Genomic DNA, 23,228 nt, shown 5'->3' with positions numbered 1-23,228 from the left:
ATCTTCAATTTAATTAATACTAGCAATTGAAGCATATTCGATACTTATGCAATATTAAAATTTTATTTTATTTATTTAATAAAAATATAAAATCAGGGCAAAATGAATTATTTATAAAAGCTAATAAAATGAATTAACTCTAACTATGTATAAATGAGTAATTATTAATAATATTAATTAATAAAAAATACTTGTTTATGAAAGAAATAAATGTGATTACCGGATTGTTAGACAAATCACATTTTGTCAACCATATGATAGTTGTTCTAAAGATCCTTCCATTAATATATATTAACACAGGCACACACTAAATGGGTGTGCATAATCTAGAAATTTTAGTATATTTATTTAATTCAATAAAATAAAACAAAAAAATAATTTATCAAGTATACTAAAATGTTTTAATAAACACTGTGTGCATATTTTAATTTTTAAAATCTTTAAAATATTCTAATATTTTATAATTCAGGGACTGCTTAAACAATTATTTTTTAATGTGAGAGAATTTTTACAATTTCGCAAAAATATTGGAGGGGTTTATGCATTTTCACGCTTGATAAGTCGCGGGGGAAGCGGGGTTCACAAAATTAACAAGGAAATCTCCTCTCAATGTCTTCGGTGGTGAGGCCATGGCGAACTGCGTTTCTGACACTGAGGGACGAAACCTTGGCGTCACCTCCCTGGCCCAATATCCTCCACCTTCTCAACCAACTCATATTTTGCCAATCCGATTCTCTCATAGCTGCCGCTCGGGACTTGCCTCCTCACGAGGTATCCTCCTACTTCCACAGTTCCACTGTGATTCTATGTGATGTGATCTGATCTGATGTTTTTCTTTGGATAATTACATCTATTTTCTTTCAGGTAGCGTCCGACTTGATATTACTAATAGAGCTGGTCCGGAACGTTTCTCAGTATGAAGGAATTCAGGACGTTAATCAGTCATTCACTAGATTATCTCACTTGGTACTTTACGAAGTAGTTTGTTTTACTTTTCTCCCTGCTGACTGCCATTTCGTGCTTTGGTTCTTTTCTTGGAAGTAGAGTACCCTTACCTGGTCTGATTTTTGGCACAACTCTATGAACTTCTGTTTGTTGCTTGTGGGTTTTTAGGGAGATACGAGGGAGCTAAAACAAATAGATACTCTACCCGATCATGATTTTCCTACCCCCAGAGGGAAAGGTACTTCCCTTTTGGGCCGGTTGTGGGCGAGGAGGGATTTGCCTGAAGGCAAAAAGCAATGAAGTTAGAGTAGCTATTGTTGAATTAGGGGTCACAGGGAAAAAGTTCTTTGTTCAAGATTTAGTATGTCAATAGAGTTTCTAATGACGTTATTCTTGGAGTCACTCTAGGGTACTGGTACATTGTTGATATTATGTGACTGAAAGGATAAGGAGTAATCAAATCTACCATGTTGTTACATATTTAAATGTGGGAGTTTCTAATGATAGTATATAATTTTTTTAAGGTTTGGGACATACCATATACTAAGAAGACTAACTTGAATTTGTATAATCCTTGTCCTGTGAACATTTAGTCTGCAGCAGGACATTTGGTTGCTGTAGTTCTTATGTTGCTTTTCTCTTGAATTACATCTTAACATTAAGTTTCTGATATGGGTGATCTGTGTAGCCAGTTAATAGTGTATTTTGTTACTTGTTGCAGATCCATGGCATCAGTCATTATTCTTCTTTGGAAATGAATTCGACATCATGGGCTCTTATACTTGAATCTTTTGAAAAGATAGTGCAAAATTTCCTTGGCAAAGCCAAAACAGAGGGCGTATTAGATGGAAATGTTGCTGTAATTAAAGCTACAAAACAATGTTTAGAGAGTCTACGGTGTGATAATCTGTTTTCCTTCTTGCTCTCTCTCTCTTTACTCCTCTCCCTCCTTACCTTACTCCGCAACATGGTTTGTTTCACAGGCTTACTTTTAGCAATATGACTGTTACAGAAAGACCATCCTTATTGGGAATGTGGTTTACTTCAGGGAATGTTGCTGCTTTATATTGGCACTAGTTTAAGTTCCCTCTTTTTATTATTTTCTACTCTTTTTCTTTTGCTCCAGCGCTCTTTGTTTCTCTGCTTCTTGTGTTTTTCCATTCTGGTGGGGTTTTTGTTTTTGCATTTGTATTATACTGATAAAGTACACCATGAGCACCTATTCTTAGACTCTTGTACATAGTCTACTTTTCAGGTGCCTTTTTGGTTTACATCAAGCAGCTGCTTCACTGTCAGAAAATGAGCAATTGCTCAATTTTGTTCTTCAAGTGGTTGGATGTTTACAAGGGGAGTCAATGTACTCTTATTATTTAAGTGACAAACAAACATTATCTGAAGGTTTATGGGAAGTCCTAATAGTTGCATTTGGCATGATTGGTGAAGTATACTCAAGAGTTGGTTCTTCTTTACCATTCGACATTTGGCAATCCACAATTGAGGTTTGTACACATTGTGACCTACTTAATGATGTAGGCTTAAAATACTTAATACAGGAAATTTTCTGTCTTAGGTTCTAAGAAAAGTTATGGACATCTGGGCATCTAGGAGCCTATTGGAAGAGAATATTATTTCCAGGTAAATTTCTCACCCATTCAAAATTCTGTTTTGAATGATTAGGAGAAATCCCATGGTATTCCCATCTTGGGCAGATTTTATATTGAGCTTCTCCATTGTCTACACTTGGTTCTAGCAGAGCCTAGAGGATATCTGGAAGATCATGTAAGAGACTGCCTCTTTCAGATTTGATTGAGTATACCAAAAGATTATTGTAATTTTCCTGCATTTCAATGAATTCATTGCAGTTTAACTATTTTTAGGTGGCTGGCTTTGTAGCAGCACTGAGGAATTTTTTCCGGTATGGCCTTGTAAATAAGTGCCATGTTGTGAATCAAGCAACTAATCGCAATAAGGAAGTTGGGCCAACAAGCCAAAAAACCTGCTTTGAAGCATCAAATAGACCACAAAATGGCCCTTATAGGCCTCCACACTTGCGGAAAAAAGTTGTGGGCAGTGAACAGCGTAAAGATGAGTGCTCGATTGCTCCTAAACAGGAATTTATGTCATCAGATTCAGAGTGCAGCGACAATGATGGATCAGTGAAAGATAGTTGCAGTCACCAGTTAGCCAAGGCTAGGTTAACTGCAATTCTTTGTATTCAGGTCTGTTAATTTGATCTTATTCTCTTTCTCAATTTCCTCTCTGTTACATTTATACTCCAAAATTATTTGGATCTTTGTATTCTTAAAATCTGTTCTTGGTTGTCTTTTGTACACCATTCTTTTGCTACTTTCTCTTTGTAGTGAAGTTAAGATTATTTATTGCTGTTTAGTCAAATCCTACTTATGAATTTTAGAGTTTGTCAAAGTTAATCCAAAAAGCTTAAGCTTCTGTTAGAAATAAAAATATACCTATTGTCTTTATGGATCTATGTTCTTGCCATAACTCTTGATTTTTTCTGGAAGGATCTCTGTCGAGCTGATCCGAAATTGTTTACAGCGCAATGGACAATGGTTCTGCCATCCAGTGATGTGCTGCAGCACAGGTGAATCTTCTGATTACTTTCTCATGTTTGTGAAGTTGTTTAATTTAATTTACGTTTAAAGCTTCATATCCGTTTTCCTATTCATTTGCATTTGCTTAATGTTTCTTATTTGCAGGAAATATGAGACTACTCTGATGAGTTGCTTGCTTTTTGATCCTCATTTAAAGGTGGCATTTCTATTGTTTGCCATCCGTATTGAGTTATTTCTTCTTGTTTTTTCTGTTCCACATATATTTTCTGGAACATCTTAATACAACTGTAGTATCCTTTTCTGTGTCATTGAGACCTTAAGGCATTTTAAATGTTTCACTGAAATAATACAGAATTCATTCCCCTTGTCTTTTTAAATATCAAATACCTTATGTCGTTGCTTAGGTGCGGATTGCAGCTGGCACTACTATTATGGCAATGTTAGATGGGCCTGCATCTATTTCTCTTCAGATAGCAGAATTTAAGGGGCACACCAGATGTGGGTCTTTTACGCCACTCTCTAGTTCTCTTGGGCATATCTTAATGCAGCTACATTCAGGTATTCTGAAAAGTGTGCTTCTTATCTGTTTGCATTTTTCATCTTTTGTCCTTTAATCGGTCTCCTCTCCTGAACGGTGTTCTAATAGCCATATATCTGGTTATCTTCACTTTTATTGAACAGGTACTTTGTACTTAATCAAGCATGAAACAAACAGTAGGTTGCTGGCATTGTCATTCAAAATCCTGATGCTTTTGATATCTTCTACACCGTAAGTGCTCTTTTAAGCTGAGATATTACCAAGAGGATTCTGGTTTCTTTTGTGGTCTGTCATATCAGTCCACAATCAACCATAGGATTCTTGTGGTGGGTTGATACATGTAAGTATTCAAGAATTTTCCAGGTGTTAGGATATGACCTCAGCAATCTAGTGAAGTCTCTGCCTTTATAGTTTATAAGTATTGTCAATCGCTATCTGTGCTTTAAGTTAGGGTTCTTCTTCCTCCATCCCCATGTCAGGAACCATAATTGTGGTAATTCTTATTTATGCTATTATTATTACTTTAGGAGTGTAGATATTTACTAAAAATCTGATTTCTATATTATTTCTGATTTCTGGGAAGTAAAATTTTACTTTTTATATTATCCTCATTTATTACTTTTGAGAATTAGCGCCGTGCTTCAGAAAGGAGCTCTCCTTGTTTTGCACCATGCGCCATTGCTCTAGGACCCACCTTAGTTCTTGGTACTCCTTACAACATTATTATGGAAAGAAAAGTTTTACTTTATATGTCATGTTACAAAGCAGAGAGTCTAGAAATATAAGTACTGCTTTTACAAAGAAATATTTGCATATGTTGACGGAGCTACTGTCATTGGTTATCTCTTCTTATTCATTCTATAGATATTCGAGAATGTCGAAGGAGCTACTGCCAGTGGTTATCTCTTCAGTTCAATCAACAGTGGATGAGGGCTTTCCATTTCAAAGTGATCGAAGTAGCTTGCTGGTTAGTATTAAGATTTCCTGCACGGTCATCATGACTCTCATTCTCTGACTTCTTTTGGCTGTCAAAGGTTATTACTTTGTCTTGTTGTATTCACACCCAGTGGTACCTTCTTCATTTTTAAGTATTGCTGTATGGTATATCTCGTTAAGCTGGCGAATTTCTGGGTCATGTGCATGTTACATGGTCATGACTACTAAGAAATTTGATAATTGTCTGCTTCTAGGGAGAAGTTTTGAGATCCTATTTCTTTGTTCTAGGGAGAAATTTGTAATTATTTGTTCTGGGGATTTATTTTAATTATCATGATTTCGTAACCACAGTAGTCCATGAACCCTGATATTCTTTCAACCCAATTTTCAACTACATTGTGGCATCATGTAATTCATTCATTTGTACCATCAGTGCTGCCCTGATATTGTCAGAGTTGTCAAGCCTGATTGTCTCATATGCTACACTTGAGAGCCACATTTATCACGGCGGTCTCCACATTCTCCTTTGACAAGGTCTTCCGTGCAATGTGGGTGATGGTCTTCAAGTTGTCAAACACATTTGAACCGATTTTATCTTTTGAACAGCTTATATATTTTAAAATTTACAATGTGATTCCTGGTTCTATAACTTCAATCTTTACATTTTCCCTGATGTTAGCCTTTTCTTCTGATTCATTTGAAGTGTCAGGTTGCAAAATTGTTGCTTTAAAGATCTTTAGGTTGTTTGACTTGTACATTCAAGTTTCTTCTCTCTTTATTACAATGTCATATTTTAATAATAATTTATATTGTGCCTCTGCGTATTTGCAGGCAGCTGCAATTAATTGCTTGTCTGCAGCTCTTTCCGTGACTCCTTCCTCAGCAAGTGTCAAAAATATGCTGCTGGGGGAAATGTCAACAGGTTCCGTGTTTGTTTTTCCTTTTTTTTCATGTAATTTCAAAGTGCATTTCAGAATTTTTTTAGTGATATTCCACTTTGTAGGCCTGCTATATCCATCTTCTTTCTTCTATAGTTTTTTCTTGAGTAAATATTCTAAATGTGAGTATCAGGAGTATGAATTGATTCGCTCCTTGATATGATTTACAGGATCTCTTGAAGGTCGACAGAGATCTGGTGTATTATATACCTTAATTCGATATTCTGAACAATTATCAAGCCCATCAATAAGCTTAGAAGCATTTCAGGTAACAGTTGTTCTGTTGGATAATGAAATTTCTGGTTGTATGATTGTATCATTGGGGTTCAATGTAATGTGCTGCTTCTGTTATCTGCTCCATCTATCTTCAGTTTTCCCAGAAATAGACTATATACTGTTGTCATAATATTGGAGAATGATAAGATGCTCATCTATATGCTTCTAGTTGTAAAATGTTTCTTTCCTTTGCCTTATGATTTATGACTGAACTGTGATATAAAATGTTGTGAGGATTGGTTTAATTCCAATTTTATCCCACTTTTCTTTAGTTAAATTTGAATTTTAAGTTGTTTTGTGGTAGAAACCCATCTGCTAGGTCAATTGCTAAGCTGCATTCCCCATGATCGCCTTCTTTGCTTTCCAGCAAATTTAATTCTATGAATGAAGCCAAAGAAACTTCTTGGATGTTAGTTACTTAAAATCTTGGTAATAGAGCTCTTCTTCAACTAAAGAATGGTCCTGTTCATCTTATCTAGAATTTCCTTGTGTTTGTAACTACCAGCACTCTGTAGCCTTTTGTTATGAGCCCTAGCATAGGGCCTAGTCACAGGTCTAGAGGCGGAAGGATCCTTCTTGTGACCTATAGTGAATTTGAAAAAAAGAGATTGACCTGTCTTGACAGAGCTCCCTCTAAGAGTGATGAAATGAGAGAATAATTGCTTGCCCTTTATTGCATACTGACAGCCCTTTTGAGGCTTCCTAATAACAAAGGAAGAGATCCTAAAACATATGATCTTAATTGAAAGATGAAAGAAATCCCTAATGATATGATCATAATCAACCAAGGAAACAAAATAAAACAAATAGAGGAAATTAGACTCTAGTTGGGTAAGCAAGTTGTATGGATGCTGTTGCCTTCTTTGATATTGTCGTTCTACAAAAGCACCCACATCATTACCTCCCTTCTCGGCTTTGAGCTTGTCGTCAATCTCAAAAAGTGGTTAATAGGTCCCTAGGTGGCATCTTCTTTGTGAGAACCTGCCTATTGCCCCGACAATTCTTTTTTGCCTCGAAGCCTGCTATAAAGAATTGCATGAGGAGTTGGTAAGGCTTTACAGTCACTTATGTTGTAATTCTGCCCAAGCAACTGGTTGTGGTCCTTTATATTCATTGAGAAGCAAAACATGGAACACATCATGTATTCTACTTCCCACTGGCAGCTCAAGCTTGTAAGCAACAGGTCCTGCACTCCCACTACCTTGAAAGGGAAATATATAAAGGAAACATTAAGTTATCCATGAATTATGGATGCATTTTCTTACATTGGATTATCTACCATATGATAATTAAGCCCCAAACTGTATTTTCTTCTTTGGGTGAGAAGGTTTTGGAGCTTTCATGTTTATGTTTTAATTAGTTTGCTGCAGGCTCTTAAAGCTTTGGCACACAATTATCCAAAAGTAATTGCTTTATGCTGGGACCAAATTTCCTCTATTGCTTACGGAATTTTGAGCTCATTTTCGGGTGTTCCTCCTAGATTGTGGAGGGTAAACGTAGAACACACTGTTCCACCAATCAAGGAGAGAATCATTACAGCTGCAATCAAGGTGAATTTCCTCTTCTTACTACATGGACAATTCTTCTTTTTCTTTATATTGACTGTTATATTATCTGAAAATTAGTTGATTTCATAACTTTGGCAACGTAGTGGATAGTTATCATGTATCCATTGATTATTTTTTGTTGGTTTAATGTATCCACTGATTATTTGATTTTAATCTTTTTGCAATTCTGTGAGTATGCTATAATCTGGAGGACTGTTGTAAGACCAACAATAGCTATTAAATAGAATTTGGTTGCACAAATTACGGTGGCCAAGATGAAAATGTTAAGATGGATATGGTTTAAAAAAAAGATACTAATAAATTGTCAGCTGCTGAGTTGGTTAAAGTGTTGATGCCTGGTGATAGTCGCATGGGATCAACTGTAATTTAATATGTTCAATAACATTGGCAGGAGTACCAACTACCAAGTGCTTGTTGTAAAAGAATGTAGTTATTCCATAGTATAGAAAATACTCCTTCCTCCAATATTTTAGGTCCAATCGGCATTAGATGAGACTTGAAAAGTAATTTTTCAAGTAAATTGCCCTGAATTATAGTGATAGAGAGTTTGTGAGTTACATCATTATAGTGGTTGGGAGGTTTCACATCATTAAAGGGGGAGATTGACTTTGGTAAAAGATTTTCAGTTTGGTAAATGGAACTTTGTTTTGGGGTGTGTCCTACAGAGGAAATAAAATAATAGATGTAATAGAGGAAATGTTAGATTATAATCTATTATATCACCTATTCAGTACAGATTGACAAGGTGAAGTGCCAATATTATAGTCAGTAGAATGAATCTCTATCCTATAAGGGATTTGCAAGCCATGTCTGACCCTAGTATTACTCCTAATTCTTCTAAAATTGTGATGTTTCCAATTCATGATGCATTAAATCTGCGTAATGTGTCCATTGCCAACGTAGGTACTCGTGAACCTCTTGCTAGTTTACCTGTAATGATGTATTTTGTTGTCGTTACCCAAATAAGTTTAACATGTACACCAGGTGGAGTAGTTTGTCTATATCTACCCTTTTATCATTCATCAGAGTCTCAAGAGTCTCAGACGAAATGTCTGCTTTCTGTATGGAATTGGCGTTGGTAAATGTAAGTGCAGGTGGTTTTGTTGACTGTCTTTATTTATTTAGTGTTCATTCTATAAAATGATGTATCACTGTCATGTTCTCTAGTTTTTTTTCTAATTAGTACTCGAACTGCCTTTGTGATTTGGTTTTGGTGATCACTTTTGTTCTCTTATATGAACGCTTTCTACAGGTTTTGGACGAATGTCTTCGGGCTATTTCTGGCTTTAAAGGAACTGAAGATCTTTCAAATGATAAATTTCTTGACAGCCCGTTTACATCTGATTATGTGAAAACAAAGGCAATCTCATCAGCTCCATTGAATGGCTTAGAGAGTCCTGCATCATCTGAGTATGAATCTAAAGCATATCTGTTGGGAAGTGAACGGTGGATTGAAGCAACGGATAAGCATCTGCCTATAACTATTAAATATTCTTCAGCTATGGTTAGTTAAAATAAGATCCCTTTTTGTCAGGATTCTGTCTATAGGGCATGTTTCTTAATAAATTTGAAAGAAAAAAGTAACGAAAACCAAATGCCATGCTGAAATCTAAAACTCTATTGAAATTTATATTTGACTATTTCTGTATTTTAAGTAGATCATTCTAATTACAATGTTACATTCACTATGGAGTAAATTAATATTTGAAAAGGTAGTTAATTTTTTCCATTATTTTTGTTGGTAAAGTAACATTACTTTATTAAATCAAAACTGGAAATCTTTAGCGAATGTGTGCTACAAAAAAAATAAGAAACAAATTAATCCAAATTAAAGTTTTCTAAAAGGACCGAGGAGAGTTACTCCTCCTGTCCTGCATGAATGTCAACTTCTTTTTACAAAGAAGTAAAGTTTTGGAAGAAAAATAAAACATTACTTTTCTTATTTCTTAGAAAAAGCCAATCCTGATATCCTTTGTGATGAAGTCTTTAACCATCCAAGAGGCCCAATTGATTATTCTGTAATTTGGTAAACAAAATGGCAAATTTTCTTGAATTAATTAAATGGTGACAGCATTAATGAAGTAGTCAGTAGATGGAATTGTTGGAATAAAACCTTGGTTAAATGGTGTTCTTTTGGATTAAGAAATAGTTTCTTTACATTTTTGGGATAGAAACCTATTTCAGCTATTTTCCTGGGTCTGCTCTTCAGTAATGTGGATTGATGCCATCATGTCAGCATTCAATTGCAATATTGATTGTTTATTTCCCCTTGTTAGAGACTTAATTCTTTCTGAAGCTGTCCAAGTGTATTAGTGCTGCAGTCTGCGTCATGCTTTAGTGACTTCAGTTGATAATATATAATGTTACCTATGTGCTTCTGTGCAAGTATTTCACACTTTGCTTTCTCTGGAAGGTAAGGGCTGCATCAGTGACCTGTTTCGCTGGAATGACTTCTTCGGTTTTCTTTTCCCTACCTAAGGACAAACAGGAATTTATTATATGTTCTTCAGTAAGTTCTTCATTAACCATGAGCTCTTGTCTTGTGTTAAGTGAAAGTACTCCCTTGTCTGCATATAGAAGCTCCCTTTTTTGTTGTGGAATATAAAAAATAATGCTCTATATCTTGAAAATTACAATTTACTTCCAAACTTATGCCTCCTCAAAGTCGTATTTTCATCCATTGATTTTGAGGTTACAACTCTAAAATACAGTAGGGTTAAATGCATTTTGCACTTCTACACTATGGCCAAAGTCACATAAACACCCCTCAACTATGAAACGTGCGATGGCCCTTGTCTTTACATATCAAACCTTTAGACATGGATGGCTTTAATGTTTGCGTGTATTTTACCACTTGGCCCAATGACACGACAGATTTTCTGCCTGACTTGAACATCTCTACTAGTATATAATTGAAGAGTTCCAATCCGGTGTCTTTGGTCTGGCAAAACTACCTCTAATTTTTTTTCTTCTTTTCTCTCTCTCATTCTCTTTTTATTTTTCTGTCTCCCATCTATTTTTATTTTTAATATAATGTTTATATTATTTTGCACACACATTTGAGTGTGCCACATACACTAGTTGTACATTAGATATTGGCTTGTGATCCCTAAATCGCTCTCGAGTGTAGGGAAATTTGCTGCCCAGAAAAAGTGTGTACGCCCTTGCTTTAAACAACAACGTCATTCTTAAAATTGCAACTACAATCCCATTAAATACTTTGAAGCCAAACGTAGCCGCCTAATTATATGACCAATGAAAAAAGATGAGCCCTAACTCTATTTTCTACCAAATCCTTTGCCAAAGCTCTAGAAATTGTATTACAATTAACTTGATTACTTTAGAAGTATAAGTTTTATTGTTTTTGAAGCATCCACAAACAAGAAGTTTGATAAATTCACGAATTTGTTTGAGAAATTCCATCTACCATTTAAAGTAACTTTTTCACTAAGAATTTCTAACATCAGGTTTCTTTTGGTTGCTCCTTTGGTTTATAAACATTAGTCTTTATATTGGGGGGGGGGGGGGGGTTCATTTGGCTGTTTATGTTTGTCCATGCATTTGGGTGTTCATTTTTCCAAGAAAAGTTGTGACTTTGGGGCTCCAATATGACGTTCTACCTCTTTCAAGACATTAAAAATGTTTTATATATGCACACGTGATCTTCGGAACTTTAAGTTTTGGCTTCCAGATTCTGTATCTTCATCATCATGTCATTCTTTGTTGTGTCAAATTTATAGCAACCTAGTGTAACTTTTCGTTATTAACATTCAAGGTTTCCTTAATGTCTTTTAATGCGCTCACCTTTTCATTTTTCTAGTCTAAAAATCTTATGGAATCTTGGCCAAACTCATTTCTTATTCACTAGTTTTAGGTTCCATCCATTTTAGAAAATTACATCCATTTGGTTTCTGCAATTGAAAAACACAAGTTAAAATTTTCATAAAATATTGAGCATGAAAAGTAATGAAAAATAGCTATATTACAGTTCAACCTACACATTTCACCCCAGGATTATTTCCTGTTCGAGCTGGATCCACATGGCTGTACTCTTTTTGTATTCGCATTTTACACCACAAATCAGCCAAACAATGTTGTAATTAGCGGCATGAAAAACAAGAGCTTTTAGGACTTCAGCTGCTACTGGACAATTAGTGATTACAACAATTTTTTTTTTTTTAAAAAAAAGATTGTCTTTGACAGACAGTTGCACAATAATTGTTGAAACAAGAGAAAAATGATCCTGTAGTATAAATTAATGTTCCTACATACACTGTTGCTTTGACGAGGGTTTTTGTGGGACCTTGGCCTTAGTCCAGGGTGAATGCGTTGAACCAAAACAAGAAGTTCACGCCATTAACTCTGATCTAAAACTTCTTTCCTTTAAGCCTCAAATGGTTGGGGGTTGTACATGTGTGATAAACTTAATGGCTTTTTACTGTGGATACGTTATAGATTGACGCTGCTCTAAATGATGAGGTTCCTTCAGTTAGGTCAGCTGCCTGTCGAGCCATTGGTGTTATTGCATGTTTCCCACAAATATACCATAGGTAAGAAATGCTAATAAGCCTTGAATTTTTATGGTAAGTGGTGATCAGGGAAAACCTCATTTTTTTTTTTTTTTTGTTCTTAGCAGTCCAGAGGTCCTAGAGAAGTTCATCCGTGCTGCCGAGCACAATGCTCTTGATTCACTGGTTTCAGTAAGTCTTTTGCTGGCTGTCCTCCTTTCCCCCTGATTTTTAGTTGTTCCAGTACATGGTTTGTTATATAGACCACACAGTTACCAAATCCTTCTTGGGGCTAAGTGCAGAGTATGTAGCAAAAATGCACACTGGATCTAAGTGCAAAGCATGATGCATTTTAGTAACAAGTTACATGTCTTCTTTGATAAAACAGTTAGTTTCAGTGTTACTTTTTCACTACAGCAATAATAAAGCGCTGGAGTATACCCATCATCTTGGCAAGTGAATTTGTACTAGTTGGTCTTATTAAGTGTTCCCATCATTTACCAGTCACTTGATAGTGGCAGCAGAATACTAATTCACCTCATATATAACATATGTTCAGTGAAGTTTAGGCCGTTGATTATCATATACAAGTAAGTTTGCTTTCAGAAAGGATGGAAAATTCCAAGCTTCCTTCTGACCAAATTTATTTCGCTATTGCAATCATAGTAAATCCTTTATACATGTGATGGAGGACATAATAAACATTTAGATGAGTACGTGCACAACTTTAGGACATAGACCACTAATTCTTTGAGAAACAAAAATAAGAAATGCTGACAACCTCCGCAGGGTGAAATGTTTTCTATGATTTGGACAAATGATAACATAATATCTTTATGTTAGATGATGCTCGGACTTTCAGGCAATTGAGATGGTTTTTGACTAACTTATGTAAAGCATATCAAAAGGTATTACTTTTTAAACTTATAACATGTTAAATTATGTGACAAGATCTTCTAGCCAAAATAAATTTCAAGAACTTGTTAGATGTTTTGTTTAGTTACCAAAACGATTTTGAAGTTACTATTATCAAATTAAAAGAGTTTATTAGATTGAAAAAAAGTTGGGAAATCCTTGCTTTTTTAAACTTTTAATCTAGTTTGGAATTTATTAGCACATTTCTTGAATCTAATCTTGTAAAGTTTCAAACATTTAGTGAAATATTGGCTTAGTTACAATGAGCTCCCTAGGAATAAGTGTAATTACAAACTATGTTCCCCAATCTTTTAGAATTACAAAATCCTTCCCTCCACATTTCTATTGTTAGAAAACCCAAACGGCATATGTAAAGTGACTATTAGTTTGAGTCAAAAATGAAAAAATATAAAAAGTAGTCCATTACAAAGGCCTCTCTTATAAACTGACGTAGTTAGTTGTATGCCTCCCTTTTTGAAATAACAAAATCTCCCTCTGAATTTTGAAAAATATTGGGGGTGATTGTTTTGTATCTAATGCTGGGATGGAGGTAATTGTAGGGTTCTGGTTATGTTGGGATGCAACTCCCATGGTCCTTTCCGTTAGATGAGATACTCTGGGTCCACATGGAATGCTCTTATTTTGTTTCCCTAATTATAACAAGCAATCTCCTAGATCACTTAAGTATTAATATGACACTGTTTACTCTTAGTCACTAAGAGTAGACATGCGTAAAATATGCTTGTTTCGAACTCAAGGAAAACTCCGCGCCCGTTCAAAACGTGGCACTCAAATTGAGATGGTGGGAGTTTATGCTTTTCTCTTCCAAGCTTTCTTTCCATTTTTTCTTTTCTAATAGCATGTCTCCTTAATCAAATGGATTTGTTCAATGATGATCGTCAGGTCCGTATTACAGCTTCATGGGCCTTAGCCAACATATGTGATGCTCTGGGTCATTACATCGATGCACTTCACGCAGGAAGAGGTTCTCTTGGTGGGCCACTGTTGGAATCTCATATCTATTTCTCTGTGAAATATTAATTTCTGTTCTCCAATCTTAACTTTTGATTGTGACAGACTCTAGGACAAGCTCTGAAGTTATACCATTGCTTGTTGATAGTTCCTTGAGGCTGGCAAGGGACAATGACAAGGTAGATATGTAAAGTGCAACATCAGCAAGTGAAGCTAATTTTATAGCATTTTGTCAACTACAATAAAAGTTAAAAATAATTGAGAGTTGTCTCTTTGACTTAATAAGCTTCTAGGTGCATGTGATAGAACTGTCATTTTATCTAGTCATTTGTGCTCTTGATCTCGGGAAACTGGACTGGTGAAACTTGTCTATGTATGATTCTGTGTACAAGATAATTTCATGGTTTGGGGGCCTCTAGACACTTCAACATTTACATCTCCTGTATCCTTGTTGATAAGGCCATTTAGAATGAGGTCATTAACATGTGTACTGCATTTGCTAGACCCACTTCATAACAGATCATTTCAGACGTGTTTCTCTGACAAACAAGCCAGCTTCAAAAACATTCACAGCTACCTACCAAGCTTATCTGGAGCTCATTTATTTATTTTATTAAACCTTTTCCTAACATGGGACTAGAATACACTGCAACTCTTGATGATTTTCTCTGGTCATGTGGTATTTATATGTCTAAGGCTTGTTGGTTTTATTTCCTGAACTTTTTCCTCTGTGGAGCTGTATAACATTGTATAGATTCTTTCAGATATTTTTTCCTGAATCAGTGAAAACAATCTCTAGTTGTGTTTGCAACCCCCCCCCCCCCCCCAACATGTGCTTGTCAAACCTCTAAATTTGGAGATGTGTCTTGAATTAAGCTTTTACAGATACTATTTCAATCTAAAAGTTCTATGATTCATGTGCCAATAATGTGTCACCTCCTTGCATGTGCATCAATGGTGCTCATGCTCTTCTAAATTGTCTTTGCTTGAAATGTGGTTCAGGTCAAAGCAAATGCTGTTAGAGCTCTAGGAAATCTTTCAAGATTTATTAAATTTACAAGTCAACCACTTGTGCATGGTGATCCAATGGATGGTATGCATTATAATGGTGTGGAAAGCTCCAAGGATTATATGAATGAAAGAGCAGACTCATTGCCATCAGCATCTTTGGGGACATTTGATTGGCTTGAACAGATGGTGCAGACATTTCTTTCTTGTGTGACAACTGGAAACGTTAAGGTTTGGTCAAGTGTTAGAGTTCATATTGTGATATTTATTGGTTAAAGCGTTACTGATTGAATCAAGTCTCTTGAAACTGAACATTGTTCACAGGTTCAGTGGAATGTGTGTCACGCGTTGAGCAATTTATTTCTCAACAAAACTTTGAAACTGCGAGACATGGATTGGTAGGGTTCTACTGTTTATCAACTCGTATTTTCTTTTTCGGGAACAATGGCAACATTTCACTTTCATGCCATGTGTGGATGTTGGGGACCTTGTAATGTAACTTCTGGCCATTTTGCTTGGTCAGATTTGTGCAACATTGATCCCTTGCAGCCAACTTATTTGGCTTTGAGTTACAATATATAAATTGGTAAACTTATTCATGGTCCTCAAAACTTGTTAATTTCTCATCACATATTCCTTTTTTAGTTTATGTCCATGAATGGAAAATAAGTGTCTTGTTCCACAGCAACGGAAAACCTCATTTACCGACCGGAATAAACAGTGTTAGGGAAGTTACTTATGTGCCACTTTGTCAAGTTTAGATATCAATTCCCATCTAAATCTCATGTATGCTTTCTGTTTTGTTTCTGAAATAGAATTTAGAAAAATATTGTGTTTCGTGATTGTTTAATAGATTTATGAATAGCACATATTGTAGCCACAAAAGACATACTGGCAAGTAACTCTCAACCCCTTAATTCCATTCATTGTACCTATTGTAGAAGTATTCCCCACACATTCCGGGTCTAATGTCTATTAGTTTTTCACGCAGCATACATGGTACTATCATCTTGTCCCTGATCTTTTGTTGGCAATTTTGTGTAAAAAGTGACAGTGAATGACTGGAGGGATGAGTTTCTGGATTAACTTAGAATGCATAGTTACCATGGGAGTGAAACTAGTGATGTTTTTTCGTACAGATTCGTAGTCAAGCATAAAGGTAGTGATTTGGAAGGGAAGCAGCAGATCAAGATTTAGTGCGAACAAGCATGGCTTTAAGTCTAGCTTGAGTTTGTTTCACCAAATACGATTTGTAACGAGTACAATCTAATAGTGGAAAAGAAGCTGATCTGAGGGTAGTCCTTAGTTGGAGACGGGACAAACAAAAATCCAGATTTCATTAAATCCAAATTGTGACCTATATTTTGACACAGAAACTTGGTATTGCATTTTTCAATGTTGCAAATCAAGGATTGTGATGAAACTAATTGATTAAGTGAACTCTCAACAACTAAGATTGTACATGCAATCTAGAGGAATTTGGCTGGGTTAAGCATTATCTTTCTAGACTAGGTTTTACCAGTACAAGAGAGACATAGAGGGATACAAGGTGTTGTGAGTTAATTTAGGTTCATTGGCCAAATAATTAGATTAGAAGACTGGTTTTACATGCATTGATTATTGTGTGGTATTGACATACCTCAGGTATTTTACTTTCATATTTTGCAGGGCTTCTCCTGTTTTTAGCATCCTGTTGTTACTACTTCGGGATTCTTCTAATTTTAAGATCAGGATACAAGCGGCTACAGCTTTGGCTGTTCCAGAAACTATAAGAGGTGATGTCAAAATAGTTCTCGTATAACTAACATGACCTCTCATTCTCTAATGATATATTGTCCTTTCCAGTTGCGCTTCTCCCTTGCTATGATTTTGTTTAGTTGATACATTTATTTTGTATGGTAAAGGCCTATAATATACGGCTCCTCAGAAACACCACTATTTTTCAACTCAACAGAAGTCAGTCTACTTGTACAACTCTCAGCTGATGTTTTGCGAAAATTCTGAATCCAATATCCCAAGAAAAATGAAAAATAAACTGTCTAAGTTAAGGTGATTAGACTGACCGATGAGGTAGCAACTCAAGTCATTATAGACAAGAGTGAAAGCTACTAACTATAATGTGTTCAAGATCTGGTTGGTCTGTAACTTTCCTGAAGTTTAAAGTATGCAACTATATTTATGGTTGGGTCTTAGGAAAAACAGTGCGATTGATGTCCCAAGACTGACTTCAATTGATTCACAACAGGACAAGTAAACTATCTATTTTCATCTCAATTTTTTGGAGTTAACAAGCATGAGGATTTGAATTATCCAAGAAGAACTAAGCCAGGAAAGCAGTATGCTTGGGAGGATTAGAGCAGGCCTTGACTGTACCTAAGGCTAATTGATAAGCCAAATATTTCCCGTCTTCCAGCTGACTTTGGCAATTATAAAGATATGTAATGATACCTAAGAAAATATATAGAACTTATTAGTAAAAAAGTTAATTACCAAAGAAATATTAGCAAGCATGGTCAATAAATTACTCTAAAAAAAGCCAGTATAAATGTAATGTAGTACTTTTTCTGTATTGAACTAAGGTTGCAAAACAAAAAGCTACATCATCTGATATTGAAAATTTAAAATAAGTCTAAATCTATTTGTGTATAAGTTTTGAATCATAATTATACTTTTGAAAAAGATATGTAACTCACTTATGTATTAGAAGAATATAAATATTCTTATAAAGTATCTATATTATGTATCAAAAAGATCAAATATTCCAATAGAATATGTGAAAAATATATTAATCAAAATAACTAAATAATAATGAAATATTATTGTCATTCATCAATATTTTTTATTTCAATAATTAAAATGTTTTTCTATATCAAACAATAATCTTCACATGCTTACTATTTTCTTAAAATTATTTGCAACACGCTCTGCGCGCGTATATTTATTAGCCCTTGAATTCTAAATTAGGTTTTTGCTTTCCCTTTAGTGAAAAATTAACATTTTTGTTTCATAATTGGGATTTTTTTTTTTTCATTTTTGTTATTTTGAGCTCTGAGGAATTTTTTATGCATAGAGTGAATTAAGTGTGTACAGTTTTGTTTGCCTAAAGAACTAAACAGCAAGCAAATGGCAGTTTAAAGCATGAGACTTCCCTTCTACTTATGGTATCTTGATGGTGCAGATTATGGGAAATCATACTTTGATGTCGTGAAAAGTGTGGAGCATGTCGTTGAGAACTTCAAATCAGATCAGATTTCAGACCCTTCTAACTTCAAATACTGGATTGCTCTTGAAAAACAGGTCATCTTGAGGGGCTCCCATGCACTGATCTTATTGCTATGTTATGTTATCACTATCTGGAACATAGTAAAATTTCTGAATTTTTTTTTAATGCTGTAATATTTAAAACTATACTCCTTTATGATCTTTTTTTCCTTGTCATTGACTTTTTTACTATTAAGAATGCAAGCATCCAGTATTTTGGTCTACTTGTCTAGGAAACCTTGACTTGCTAATATCTAGTGAAGGCGTGAATCTTGAAAAGCAATTACCTGCACTTCTTGATTATGTTTTTGGGAGGTTCCTCGGTATGTAACGAGTTTGATCCTGCCTGCTAACCATAGGTAGTTGCAAAGTTTCATCAGATCTAAGATCAGATTGTTTTGTCCGTCTCTAGGTCTAACTAAATACAAAAAGAGTATGTCTTCATGCAATGGAGAAGTAGCAGGAAGTGAGTTTGACATCCTATTGAGTTCATTTCTGGTGGTTGAAGTGTTGCTTTAGTTTGGCTAACTGTATTGAAATAATTTGTGATAATTGTTTCACAAAAATTCTGTTTCCTCTTGTGGTCATAATGGCAAGTCATAGAAAGATCTGTTGGTTCTCAACTTTCATGTCTATTTTCATGATTATTTATTCAGAGAAAGTATAAGTAGGAGCAATCTTTTGGATGTCACTAATATTTTTTATAAATTCAGTCACAGTTGGCTTCTGTTGGGTTTACTTCTGGTTTAGTGATGTTTGTTTGTTACAGTTGACTTCAACTATGTTGCATCTGCTTGGTCTTGCTGCAAGATGTGACCATCGAGCTACACAAGATTTTCTAATCAAAGTAAGATAAATAGATAGTGTACCATGAAAAGACTTCTATTACTGTGTACCAGTTTTGTTTCTAATGATGAATAGTCCGCTTGTTTGCATGTGGTCTGTAATTCTTATTTCAAACCATATATCTTAATTGCTTTCAACTTAGGATCAATTAGCATCAGCTATGACTAATTTATTTTCTCCATTTTCTTATAGAAAGCATCATTTCTTGAACTCTGGATTAAAGATTTGTGCTCATCTCTTGGGAATACAAGTAATTCACACGATGAGGTGAAGCATTTGGTGTCCGTGGACCAGAAAAAGGATGTTATATTCAGAACAATTCAATCACTGATTGAGGTGTATAAATGCGCTAGTCATCATGTTCTTGCACAAAAATTTGACAGATTGGCCAATAACGTGAGATGAGTTTCTTGGGTTCTTGATCTCTGCGTCTTATACCCCTGTAACACTAGAAGGGCAATGATGGAGCATTGGCTTCAGTTGGAGAGGACATTGCTTTTCTCTGATAAGTTTGGAGATGTAGGTTGTACATCTTGATGCTGGCTATTTATTTCCTCTTCCACCATAATTATGGTTACATCTCGGATCATTCCTACAATCATGACCAACCTCTTAAGTTTATGGAGATGTGGGTTGTACATCTTGATTCGGTTATTTTTTTCCTCTTCTGCCATAATTATGCTTACATCTCGTGTCATTCCTACAATCATTTTTTATTCTATCTAATTCGATGGGGTCAGCACCATGAACCTCATCGAGTAGTAGAAATCCAGTAACTAAAAATTGTTAGCGACTCTGTTGGCTTTTTCCCATAAAAATTTGATACTTATGAAGTTGTTTTGAAATATTTTCAAGAACAAACCTGAATGCTAAAAAACATATATCCCGTGGAAGCTGATTTGGTATATCAAAACACATGCCAGAGTCAAATTTTTTATCTAGCTAATTGCAAGGGTACCTGCTGCTAGATTCCTATTACTTCAAGGTATTTATGGATTATCGAATGTATTTAAGTTATACTTTCTTCCAAGGTGTTAACATAGAACAGGATATTTCTGCACGCCCATGAGTACGTGGAGAGAGATGGCGTAGATATTGATCCTTAATTTGGCTTCACTAGCATGGCAAGATTCGCTTAGCATTTTAGTTTCAGACTAAATATAAACTAAGTAGGAGGTGAGTGTGGAAAATTGTGCTAATTTTTTTTCGGTAAATAAAATTGTGCTAATTTTGTGGATGAGTCTTTTGGATGGTGGTAGGGGTGGTAGATGAGTTTCGTGAACTGGTCTTTTTTTTCATATATATATTTTTATTTTTAAATTTATCAAAATTGACCATATATTATAATTATTAATCAATATCATACATTTTATTTTGAATAAAAATAAATTATGGTAATTTTATTTATACATTTAATTTTTATACAAAAATAATTTAATCAACAACTTAGTCAATTATAATATTTTTTGTAATTAAAATTATTATTTAATATGACATATATAAACTTTATGTTATATTTTGATATATATTTGTATTATGTTATATTTTTTTTAAATTGACAAGTAATTCACTTATGATTTTTTATCTATTTTTGAGTTTTATATTTATATCAGAATACATACTATGCATTATGCAATCTTTTTATTATTTATAAATTTATGCCAAAATTTAGTGATTCCTATGAATTAATTTAAAAATAATGATAATAATAATAATAGTGATGATTGAACAATTTTAATTTTATTATATATATAATGAGATCAAAAGATTTAATCAATAATTACGATATCTTAAAATCTGGATACCCGATTTACACCAAATTTAAATATATATCAAATCAAATTGTGTCCAATAGATCATAATTGGTTTGATTTAAAATCACATGGCCTGATTTTACGATACACCGACTTGAATGATTATTCTTATGTTTTGAGTACGATATCTTGACATCCGTATATCCAATAAGTCTAAAACTTTACCAAGTGTATTTTTCAGTAAGTATAATCATATTTAACGGTCAGATCTGAATTTTGATAGTCTGATTAACCCATTTTGTTCAACAATGTAAGATGATAGTTACATCAATGTAATACTAACATTTACAAATATATAAATTTATTGCAGATTGTGAACATATATTACTACTAAACTAATTAATAGTTTATATTTATAACAATAAATTAGAATTTCATACTATATTTTGGTATATTTATAATATAGTATATATTATACAATCTATTTTATTACTTATAAATTTATGTAAAAAATTGGTGATTTCTATTATTTAATTTAATAATAATAATAATACAGTATGCATTATATAATCTATTTTATTACTTATAAATTTATATAAAAAATTAGTGATTCTCATAATTTCGTATAATACTAATAATAATAAACAAAAAAAATAAAAAAAAATTAAAAAATCAGATTGAGCTCAAGTTCGAGCTCGAGCTCGAGCTCAAACTGGTCTAGCTCGTCGAGCTCGAGCTCGAAATTATAGAATCTTGAGTTCGACTTGTTGCCAGCCCTAGATGGTGGCGAGATTTGAAATGCTTAACTAAATTAGTTATCCCAATTCTAGATATATTCGGCATATTGTATTGAATTGATTGAGCTAGGTCCAGCTCTCCCTCTCTCTCTCTCTCTCTCTCTCTAAAGACGTGTAGATACACAGTGTGTGGAGTTCAGGACAAAAAAAATAAGAAAACAGGTTAGTCTTATATCCTATATATTTGAAAGAAAACAGGTTAGTCTTATATCCTATATTTGAATACAAAAGGTTCTTGTAATTGTCTATCTGCGCAAAACACTCTTTTTTGTGTACATTATATCCAGCAATACAATTTGGATTAATTGCAAAGTTAGATGTAAAACTAGTTGGTTTGCACTTTGTTTCTCAGCATGGTTGTCTTACTTCTCTCTCCTTTCCTCATTCGTGGGCCGATCCCTGTGGCATTCCCATATGGACTGCATCCAAAGTTGATGCACATATTTCCACGCGAGAGAATCAAAGCACGTCTGATGTGCATCTGATCCTCCAATTCAGAACTCACTTAAACGGTGAAGTTGGTTGTAATAATTGTCACTTGAGGAATGGAAAAGATGTAAGCTAGATACAAACAACCTTTTTCTTCATGTTTGTTGGTATTAAACAAAATTCTAGATCGTACTCATGTATATTTCATTTTCAAATCTTAATGTTGCCCATTTAACTCCTCCATCATTGAGCAAATCAAGGCAGGGATCCCAAATTTAAAATTTTTATTTTCCAAATTCAAGACTAGGTCTAAGGATTTTAAAACTTTTCAACTGATATTAATCTTACAAGAGATTTTTATCATTTCTTTGTAAAAAGAGTAATCGTGCACATCAAAAATTATACCACTAGGAAGAGTTAGGAATTCAAGCTCGCAAGCAACTTGTATAAGACTATCAGTCGTTCCCTCTTCACCAGATATAACAATGCACTATTGTTAGGCAAAATCTACATTGAATGATCCCTTATAGGAGCAACAAGTGGATGTGTGTCCTCCGTAATGATCGCGGAGGGTGTTCTTTGTTGACCCCATTCTTCCAAGAGTACAGCTGACCTGCTATCCTCAGCATTTATGCATTGTCTCCATTAGGCCATGGTCGACCACAACCATAATAGCACGAAACCACCATATTCTAAATTGGAACCATTTATGCATTGGTAGGAACAATATGTTAATTAACAACAAACTTAGATGGTTAAATTCGTCAACTTCCATACTCATCTAACTCCATGCTTTCCTCAGGTATTGCCAGTTCCAATGGCCATACAGAATTTCACTATGTGAAGATAGGTTACCCCAAGCAAATATACTTCAATCCACAATAAAATTCATCTTTTAGATGGCGTCCAAAACCATTCATCTACAACAAATCAGATACAAGATTATGACAATGTTTCATCGACT

At 34.4% G+C, this 23,228-nt stretch overlaps 1 protein-coding gene across 6 annotated transcripts; it reads left to right on the top strand.

The window, feature by feature from the left end:
* The first annotated feature begins 552 nt into the window (after positions 1-552).
* On the top strand, positions 553-19,969 carry LOC105159572 (ARM repeat superfamily protein). Of its 6 annotated transcripts, none has more exons than XM_011076683.3 (27): positions 553-771; positions 865-966; positions 1,667-1,842; positions 2,201-2,444; positions 2,516-2,580; positions 2,655-2,724; positions 2,823-3,164; positions 3,468-3,547; positions 3,663-3,714; positions 3,923-4,076; positions 4,200-4,287; positions 4,921-5,023; positions 5,824-5,914; positions 6,101-6,198; positions 7,577-7,756; positions 9,027-9,278; positions 10,188-10,283; positions 12,230-12,324; positions 12,408-12,474; positions 14,101-14,191; positions 14,275-14,348; positions 15,172-15,408; positions 15,502-15,575; positions 16,846-16,952; positions 18,356-18,474; positions 19,208-19,285; positions 19,477-19,969. In XM_011076683.3, the coding sequence occupies exons 1-27, from the start codon at positions 610-612 to the stop codon at positions 19,687-19,689; spliced, it is 3,510 nt and encodes a 1,169-aa protein (XP_011074985.1). In that variant the 5' UTR covers positions 553-609; the 3' UTR covers positions 19,690-19,969. The 6 variants fall into 6 exon arrangements, with proteins under 6 accessions (XP_011074985.1, XP_011074984.1, XP_011074983.1 ...); XM_011076682.3 differs by having other exon boundaries at positions 2,189-2,444; positions 12,411-12,474; XM_011076681.3 differs by having other exon boundaries at positions 2,189-2,444.
* Positions 19,970-23,228: the final 3,259 nt, after the last annotated feature.

The sequence above is a fragment of the Sesamum indicum genome, linkage group LG3, assembly GCF_026168435.1.
Source record: "Sesamum indicum cultivar Baizhima isolate 11 linkage group LG3, ASM2616843v1, whole genome shotgun sequence".
NCBI lineage: Eukaryota > Viridiplantae > Streptophyta > Magnoliopsida > Lamiales > Pedaliaceae > Sesamum > Sesamum indicum.
Note: the sequence above shows the minus strand (reverse complement) of the source record. Positions and strands in the feature narration are given on the sequence as shown.

Coding starts and splice junctions, on each gene's coding strand:
- LOC105159572 (XM_011076681.3), top strand. CDS start 610: ATGTCTTCGGTGGTGAGGCCATGGCGAACTGCGTTTCTGACACTGAGG. Junction 4,288..4,920: donor CTTTTGATATCTTCTACACC/GTAAGTGCTCTT, acceptor TTCATTCTATAG/ATATTCGAGAATGTCGAAGG. Junction 18,475..19,207: donor GGATTGCTCTTGAAAAACAG/GTCATCTTGAGG, acceptor TGTTTGTTACAG/TTGACTTCAACTATGTTGCA.